Genomic DNA, 9867 nt, shown 5'->3' with positions numbered 1-9867 from the left:
ATTATAATCATTATTATTATCATCATTATCATTATCATTACTATTATTACTATTATTATTATTATTATCATTGTCATCATCGTTTTCTGCTTTGTCAATATTGGTACTCGTTCCGAATTACCTAATATCCTCTTCGCGAACCCTAGCTTTTTTCTCACAAATTTTCGTACGAGAATATGCGATCGCGAGGAGACGTCGTGAATTAGATTCATCAGGAGTGGCAGCGGGTGTTTCAGCCGCGGCAGGCCCAGGCCAACGTGTCCGTTGGAGCATACGGGAACCCGCGACTACGGTTCCTCTGGCGACTGGCTTGTCGACGCCACCTATACCGCCATTACCGCCGCCACCCTCGGGCCCAGGGCCTGCTCCGCTCCACAAGAGGCCCCCGCAAGTCCCACATCGCAAATGTACGTTTACTGTACCTGGTCACGTACACCTGCTGTGCCCGCTGTCTCTGACGCGTCGGTCTGGCATATTTTCAGAATTACTGCATACCAAAGAGCGCGCTCCCCCATTCTCTCTTTCCCTTTTACAATTCATCCATTACCTTCTCGATCTCGATGATCTTTGATGCGTTTTAGGCTTGTCATAAACCTTTTGCAGACTTCTCCCGGAATGGTTCTAGAAAAATTCTTGCAAGATGTTAGAAACTTGATTCGCGAAGCGAATTTATCCTACAATTATTTTCTTAATCACATTTTCTTTCCCTTTTCTTTTTCGCCATCGTGCGCAAATCGTTTTCGATACATGACACGATTAATTTAGCTGATCCATTTAGCCAAAAAATCTTGTGTACGTGCTGAATGTATATAGCGTAACTTCTTTATCGGACGTGGACTTCTATAAATTTACCTTATATCTTCATATGGATTTCTGCTTAACCCGTAAGTGTGTAGGTTAAACTGATCCAGACGCATGAATGAGTGAGTCTCGTTTGCATATATTATTAATCGGACACGACGATATTTTCCAGTCAGACACATTTCCGATTGGACAGTCTTGTTTGGACACAGTTCTGATCGGACTCGATCAGACACAATTCCGATTAGACATTCCCGTATAATAATAGACCTTATTTTGCACTTAAGCACCGGGCGGTGTAGGGTGGACGTCGCTTTGCGTGAAAAGTTGGAAACCCATGTCTGAGACCTGAGTCTGTGTCCGATCGGAACTGTGCCTGATCGAGTTTGTGCTCAGTCGAAACTGTCTGATCGGGAGTGTGTCCGATCAGGACTGTGCGTGCCCGATAGCGACTATGTCCGATTGGAAAATATTGTCGTGTCCGATTGGTAATATTGCAATGTGTGCAATCGAGATAATCCCGCATGAACAAATGAATGTTTTTCTGTTTTATTTTTGTCTTAGCGATATTGACGCTTTCAATACTTTCGCTCCACTTACTCTTGGATTTAGTAGCGTCAATAATTGACGATCAAAAATTTCAGCTATAAACAGTAATTTTGTTTTATTCCTTGGGTTACTTTAATCCCCAGACACGTACATACATAACTTTCTGTGATTTAATTTAGCGTACTGTTTATTTTATTTGTTAATTATAAGAAAAAAATAATTATTTATAAAAAAAACTCATTTTTAGTTCACAGTACTTTAGATCTTCTTTTTTATATTTTTTTATAAATATAAATACATTTTTGTTTTAAAATATTGTCTGTTAATAATTTTTAGTTATTTTTAATAATAATTTTTGTTGATATTTTTAATTATTTTTGTGACAATCTGCTATAAAAAATTACGATGCAAGCAGACGAACATGTACTTATAAAAAACTGATACGATAATATATTAATTTTAGAACTATTGCTAGCTTGGAACAATCATATTATTGAAATAATACTCCTATGTTCTATGTGTTTATACTTTAAGTTGAAGTACAATAATAATTAAAATTTATTTGATTATTTTAAAGGTCTGTATTTACTGCACAACTTGCAAACTATGCAGTTATTAACTAAATAGATTATGTAGAGAAATAATTTTTTTTTTTTAATATGGACTTTAAATTTCTATTGCTTAAAAATTATTATTTTGTTTAAAACACGTCTTAGTTTATAATTAATTATAAATAAAAATGAACAATTTTGTTTACTTAAAATATAAATAAATTAAAATGTGGGTTAAATTGACCTCCACGTGAGCGCTTATGTCAAAAAAGTCACCTGAGCACTTACGGGTTAAGATTATTTAAAGCTCTAAATTTTAAACGTGCCTACATTCAAGTATTTATCAAGTATATTTGACTCAAATACAAAATACATATAGACAATAATATAAATTCACGAGAAAGTGTAAAATCATACTTTGTGCTTAGGTAACAACAGTGAATTGCTTATAAAAAGACTTTATTAAAAGACTTTATTAAAAGATTTTATATAAAATAAAAATTTTAAATATTGACTTTTATTTCGCAAATTATGTCATTGTTAAGAGATAACAATAATTAAAATTTACTAGAAAATGATATTTTTTTAATTATAATTCAGACTTTTGGGAAAAAATACACATTACAATTGACGTTGATTAAACTGGACTAATTAATTAACGCGTTGCATTCGAGCAATATGAAATAACGAGACCAGAACGACCAGAACTGACATCACCCTGCGATTAGTCGTTATATAAGAGATGAGATTTTATGGTACAATCCATTTCGCGACTGCAATTAGGTTCTTATGTATATTCGAGCGAGGGCGAACGATTAATTTATTTTGATGGCTTCGAGATATAAAGTGGTGAAAATATTCTGAGTTGAATATAGCGTAAACAATGCATTTTTGAAAAAATCCATGTCCCTTGTTCTCTTTGATGGTTTTGGGGTAAAAAAATCTTAAGTAAGAAGGGGAGTTAATTAGCACTTCTTTGCGCGCGGAGAAAGAATATGTATATAAAAAAAAACAACTTTTGTTTAAGACATTCTTTTCTTCGATAAATATTTGGACCTATTCAAGATAATTGTTTTAATTCAGTAGGTTTTCGAAAATTTGCGAGACGATTGAATACTTTGTAAATATTATATACATTTTTGAAAAATATGTTTTCTACAAATGTTTTAAGGTATGAAGCGTTGTAATATAAGGATAATAATGCATCAGTTGACCATAAATACGCAATCGCACCTCTAAACATTTTTTGAGGAATTAGTGTAATCTCATCAGTAATTTTTTATCGTTATGTCTTCAGGTTATTAACCCTCAATACACTCACTGGGTTAGCGTAACCTGCGCCGATTTTCAAAGTTGCGGCATTTGAATACGCTTTGAGCAGGAACGCTGAAAATATCTTTTGTGCTACAACTTTGTTGACTTTTTCACTAAAATTTTTTGCCAACACCTCACTACAAAGAGAACAGGAAACACACCAGAATAACATCATCAAATGGATTTCTTGAAACTTTACTTGAAACTTACTTTTTATAGGAAATATATATATTATATATTTTTTAATGTCTTGTTTACGAGACACTCAACCATCCCGGAACATTTTCACTACCCTGTATATCTTTCAACCTGTTCACCTATATCTTGCATTTAGCAATCAATCCCCAATAACATGACAAGACTTTGTAGAAGCGTCGCAACCTCGTTTGGACAATATTTGATAGATTGTAACAAATAATAATGCCCGCCTTTGTTAAAAACATGATATAATTTGAATTTTTAATGTGATAACAAATAATGATGTGATAATAATATAAAGTAATATAACATGGAAAAACACCATACCTGTATAAGAATTATTTGGGATGCATTTCATACAAGTTAATTGAGCATATTTTTAAAATTATTATACTGATGTTGATAGTTTCGAAATAAACGAGAAAAATATATGATAGCTTTATTTTAGAAAAAATGTCTTTTAAGTGTGAAAAAATTGCAAATTCTATTATGCTCCGATTTGTACAAGGTTTATCTCAATCAAGGGAAGGGGGAAAAATCAAAATTATTAATATATTGATATATCGAAGTTTATACATCAAACGCTTAGATTTATTTTGCAAACGTTAAGAAGGTTGTAAGATTGAGATGAGCAATGAGAGGGAAGTAACGACTAACGCTCTTCTACATATAAAAAGAAATCAGATATTATTAATCCTAAATATTAGTATTTGAAAAGAATATAAATATATTAATTTTTGAAGAATTTTATAAACATAATTACATAGAGTATAACTGTTCAGTTATACAGTAGTGTCAAATATAAACTTTAAACTTAAAAATATATTCTTTTAAACAGATTTTATTGTTAAAAGACGGTATGCATTTTAGGGATTTTGGGGAGCACGCAGGAGTCGTTGGATTCTTTTTGTTACTCAGTATCACTTGCTGAATGCAAATGAAAAAAAAAAAACCGTATAAAAGCATATAATTAGTTACGACTATATGACTTCCAAATCAGATCCATAATCTCTGTTACAGGAGTTACGAGAAACATTTATTTGTAGACTATTATATTTATAGTATTTCATTTTATAGATACTCTACAATAATAGCCTTCATCACAAAATTTTATTTAGTACAAGTAAAAAAACCACGATTTTAATAAAAATATAAGAGAAATTTGCTGAGATGGCTTGAGAAAGTGATAAAATCAACCGTTACTTTTTTCGGTATAAAATGCGTTTAACTTTTCCTACGATTTTTTTGGCCATTTTTCTCGAATTCAGCAAGTGATACTGTTTAAAAAAAATGAATTCAATCCCTGCGTACTCAAAATGCCTAAAATGCACATCCTCCTTTGATTGTTGGAAAAAATTACTTGGCAATGTTGCATAAATTAAAACTCAAAGTTGGTAACTATACAGTTATTGAGAATGAATGCGAAGTGGAAAAGTGCTTTTATTGGTAAAAAGTAATTGCAGAGAAGAATGAAACATATTGAAATGGAAGAAAACGAAAAAATGTTATACCAAAGGAAGAGGAAGATAATTCATCAAGTACAAAAATCAAGAGTTTTTAAATAATATTAAGTTTATAAATATGCGATGTGAAGACTTACAATATTAAATATTCCTCTATCGAATATTTTAGATGACATAAATATTATAATAAATTTTTATTTTTCACCGTTATAAAAAATCATAATAAAATTACTTAAATCTTTGATGATACTTTCAATATGATTTTTTAAAATATATATTAAACATTGATTTGTTCAATTCTTAATATTTTTACATTATTTTTATTAAAAATTGTATTACATGCAGTATTCAATGTATTCATCGAGTATTCTATTAAGTTCTATTACAAAATTTTCAACTTTATTATAAATTTTCTTAAAACTAACTAGTGAAAATATTTTTTTTAATTCACATTCTAACATTATTTATAAATAAGTTTATATTTTAATTTAATGCAATTTAATTATGCAATTCTTAACATTTTTTTGCAATTATATTTCAGTAAAAGAATATATCAATACCAGTAAGAAGCTCATCCTATTTTACAAAACTTATTTTAAATTTTTCATCTTATTTTAAATGAGTTATGTAAATCAAACTCGGCTCTTGTTGTCAGTTTCGTGAAAAATGACGCCAGCTTTGTTTGTCTTGTGAGTGGCAATAAGATATAATTTGTATAGCAACAAGCTAATATTTGAAATTTGACAACATAATCAAATAATTATTTAAAAAGCCAATATCGAAGTATTGTTAAAAAAACAATTTCTTTTAAATGTTCTTAAGACAATTAAAAAAGTTTCGCAAAAAGACCAATCACTTTTCCTTGGAAGCTTTCCTCCCGCGAGAGCAAAAGGGCACCAAGGATCACTTTCTCGATTAACGATCGATTTCGACTTCCGGTGAGAATAATCGTTGCGATAAAACAGATGCGCGCGCACAAGATACGGGCCAGAGAACTCAATTCATCAATTGTACTGTTTCTTGTACAATATGTTCTAGCCTTCCTCGCGACCACCGCCCCTCCCCATCGCCCTCTTCATCACGCCAAACCCACAACCACTACCAACACCACTAACATCATTGTCACTACCGCTAACAGTATTAGCGCAAGTACCGCCCCGGTAAAACGTTCCCCGGTAAAGTATTCGGTTCATATGACCGTCCATCACCCACCTACGTCGGGCGCTGCCGCTGCGGCCAGGCCGGAGCGCGGCGTTAAAGATTTAAGCCAAAGGTGCCGTGGTGCGAATGACGAGGCTCAGGCAAAACTGGCCCGCGGCCATCCAGCAGCTGCGGCTGCAGCCGCCGGCGATGTTCCATCATCCAAATCATCCCTCGATACGCGATCCGCGTCAAATCGAGCCGCTACTACCGCCGTCCAAGCTAGTAAGTAGCATGTTGTGCCGTGGCTAAAAAGAGAGTCCCGGTTTATAGTCTCTTGCTCTATTTTTTTTTTTTTTTTTTTTAACTTTGTCCAGTCATTAGCCAGTGTATTTGCTTCGTGTGCTCGTGTGTTCTGTGTATCTATATATTGTTAATGTAACTTTGTGATTGATGTAAGATATCTTTCTTTTCTATCTTTGTATGTACAGAATGTCTTATTTTAGTCAAACGCGCTTGAATATCTCGAAATCTATAAACGAGATATCGAGGTCCAATTTTTTCAGGTTGTATAATTTCAAGGGGAATACATTTTGATAAAGAAAAATTTGATTTTGAATGGAAGCGTCAAGATGAGATAAAAGTCATCTTCACTTTGTAAATGAAACCCCATAATTTTTTAAACACCCACGTTTTAATGTTTAAACTGACTGCGTATGCAGAGATTAACACGATGTTAAAAAGATCACATTTATTAACGGCTTTTGAATACTTCTGTAATGCGCGTTTTTAATTCATTGGATTCATTATTAGTTCTTTCCCAATAAATAATGTCTTTGGGGTATTGACAGAAATTCTCATTGTTCAAGCGGAAAATTGTGACAATTTATATTTCCTGTACTAGTAAAATAAACGTTGTTTTATTAGAAAACAATACATATGAAAAAAAATTGCGTACGTGTCTCATTTTTTGTTGTATCCACTAATAAACTCGCAGTCTATTTAAAAAGTTATCTGCTTTCATTATTCATTCTCATGATCCCCAATGATCTTTGATGAGTGCTTATTGAACTTATTTGTTGTGAGAAGGGTTACAAACATAGATGTTGAAAAAATTCGGGTATAATTTAAAAAAATAAAGCTGATCTCTTTATTTCACCTTGACAGTCCCGTTCAAAATCAACTTTTTTTTATCAAAATATATTTTCCCGAAACCATACAACCTTAAAAAAACTAGACTTTGATATCTTATTTAGTTCTCAAGATATTCAAGTGCACTGATTAAAATTGGACACTCTATATATCTCTCTTATTCGCTGACCTGTACTTTTTTCTGTTTCTTTTTCTCTCCATTTCTCTGTGCGCCTTAGCCAATGCCTCCGTCTATTGTCGTGTTGCACGATAGAGTGTCGATTTAGCGAAGTTAATATTTGAATTCTATAATTACATGATTATAGTTACTTACGATCTATTTAACGCTACAAATGCTTCGAAGCATTTCTCTGCTTCTTTCTTTCAATGAAGAAAGAAGGAGAAGAAGAACGCTTCAAAGCATTTGTAGCGTCAAGTAGACCGCAGCCTATGGTTGCGTTCGCTTTGGGCGCTTTCGTGCTGAAAAAGCGTCAGTCTATCTTTATTGCTCGTTACACGTTGAAAAAAGATGGAGTGATGCTTTCAGCACGAAAGCACCCAAAGCGAACGCAGCCTATATCTATCCCAACTGTTTTACACTCTGGATACACGAAAGAGAGTACATTCAACTCTCTTTTTACGCGATTTTTTTTAAATAACGCGGTTTTTCGAAAACTTTCGAAAAGTTTTTCGAGTAATTTCTTATGTATACTCCGTTCAGCGAGAGAATATCCACGGTCTGCGCATAAGCGCCGCAAAAAAGTGGAGATAAAATCCTTAGAGCGTATGCATATACGTAAATAGAGGTTCTGTGAACGGAGACCTACGAGTTTTCGTCCGATCCACGGATATTCTCTCGTTAAACGGAGTATAGGTGTATGTACAGACCTTAATTTTAATTCCTAATAATGAATTAATGAAAATTTTACAATTGGACACATGTCCGTGCATATTATCATGTTAAAAAAGCGAGTAATACTCTAAACAGACTAAATATTTTTTTTCAATCATCGTTGTAGCTCCAATTATATTTCAGCAGCTGAGTTGTCATTATCAATCATAATACGATCATCATTTATATGTTATTCGTTCACCCTTTCTTTATTCTTTTCAAACAATAATATGTAAACAGCGTGTATATTTCCTCCCTTCTATAAAGTTAGAAATCATGTACATGGCATGTGCACTTTCAATCGAAGAGGATGTGCATATTAAGCTAGAAATTTTAAGTACGTTTGTTTTAGTTCAGTTTTTTCTTATAGCACCATTTTTTAACTGGTTTCTCCAAATAACGCGATTTCTTCTTACGCGGCACGTATTTAGTACGCGTAAAAAGAAAGGTGGGTGTATGATAATTGCACAAAGCACTATATAATTTCTCTTTTTCTTTGAGATGTGGAAAGATAAGTTCTAGATTACATTTAGAGGATGAATTGTACTTTGTTTTATAACGAATGTAAAAAAGGAAAGTAAATTCTGTTAAATAGTTAATTTAAAAAAATGCATTGTTAAAATCGAAATTTAAAGATTAATATAAAAATTAGTGATATAAATTATATTTTTCTTTTGAACTGATTTCTCTGAGTTTTGTGGTATTGTAATTGACTTATTGTTAGATACTCGATGCTCTATCGACGCATTTCCGATTTATTGTGTTCCACAACAATTTATTCTTAAATATATACATACTATACATTTCTTTATCTTATACGTACATTTACATTTTTCGCATTCTTTATGAAAATCCTCCTTGAATCGATCAAAGAATCAGCACAGGACAAAGCATGATAAACCAAATCTATATTATGGAGAAATGTACAGTAGTGCTTTCACGGAAATGTTTATGAATCCATTAATTTTGTCAGACATAATTATCTTTTTGCGTTGCAATTTATCTAGTATATCTTATCCAGAACTTGCATATAGGAATCTTGACTAGGACTAACTAGTACTCTTTAATATTCTTTAAAATTACTTTTCAACGTTTTTCATCTCCATCCAAAAATGCTGACAAATTGTTCTCGCAGAGAAACTTCTCTGTACTGAGACACTTGAAATCTTCTGAAAACTAGAAAACATATTAGTGACTATGAACATACGATAAACGATTTTATTATCTTATATCACACTTCATCGGATGCGGAAACATTTCGTCATACTAGGCAATATATACATGTATATTGCTCTTCTGCATAAAATAAATTGCACTATATTTGCAAATCTCTCTATGTAGAGTAGGATAAAATTTTCCGATAATGGGAAATTTTGCAAATGTACGAAGATTGTTCAAAAAGTTTCTTAAGTTATACATAAATGCTGTGATTTTTCGTATAATTTTGAATTTAGTGGATAGTTTCATCTTTTATAAGATTGTCATAAAAAGTCAATCTGTCAAGTACCTAGTTTCTGTTTGACAATGCTTGAAAGTTGTTGTGTTCGATATTTCTAGAAAAATGGAAAGAACTGAAATTTAGTAATCAAACAGTGATCAAATTCTTTTCATAAATTGAGTTTCGAATTGCTGCCACATCCGCCTTATTTAGATTTGGCCCCGTGCGACTTTTATTTGTTTTCAAATATGAAAAAATGACTCGAAGATAAACGTTTTGCATCAAACAAAGAGATAACCCAGACTGTAGATAGCTATTTGGAAGAGTCGAATAAATTAAATAATGCTAGCATAACTGCATTAGACAAACATTGGATGAAGTACAAAAGGG

At 32.4% G+C, this 9867-nt stretch overlaps 1 protein-coding gene across 11 annotated transcripts in view; it reads left to right on the top strand.

Annotated features, from left to right (window-relative positions):
* Positions 1 to 9867, top strand: part of LOC112460110 (flocculation protein FLO11) — a 97498-nt gene that overhangs the window by 77956 nt on the left and 9675 nt on the right. For 6 of the 11 annotated variants that reach the window (XM_025024619.1, XM_025024622.1, XM_025024618.1 and 3 more), the window contains 2 exons: positions 225 to 407; positions 5915 to 6301. The exons of 2 other annotated variants lie outside the window; for them this stretch is intronic. In XM_025024619.1, coding sequence (XP_024880387.1) covers positions 225 to 407; positions 5915 to 6301 — 570 coding nt within the window. The remainder of the gene's footprint in view (positions 1 to 224; positions 408 to 5914; positions 6302 to 9867) is intronic. 3 more of the 11 variants (XM_025024620.1, XM_025024623.1, XM_025024626.1) reach the window with 3 other exon arrangements.

The sequence above is a fragment of the Temnothorax curvispinosus genome, unplaced genomic scaffold (assembly GCF_003070985.1).
Source record: "Temnothorax curvispinosus isolate PA1 unplaced genomic scaffold, ASM307098v1 QBEX01010321.1, whole genome shotgun sequence".
NCBI lineage: Eukaryota > Metazoa > Arthropoda > Insecta > Hymenoptera > Formicidae > Temnothorax > Temnothorax curvispinosus.
This window is presented reverse-complemented; position numbering and strand designations above follow the sequence as displayed.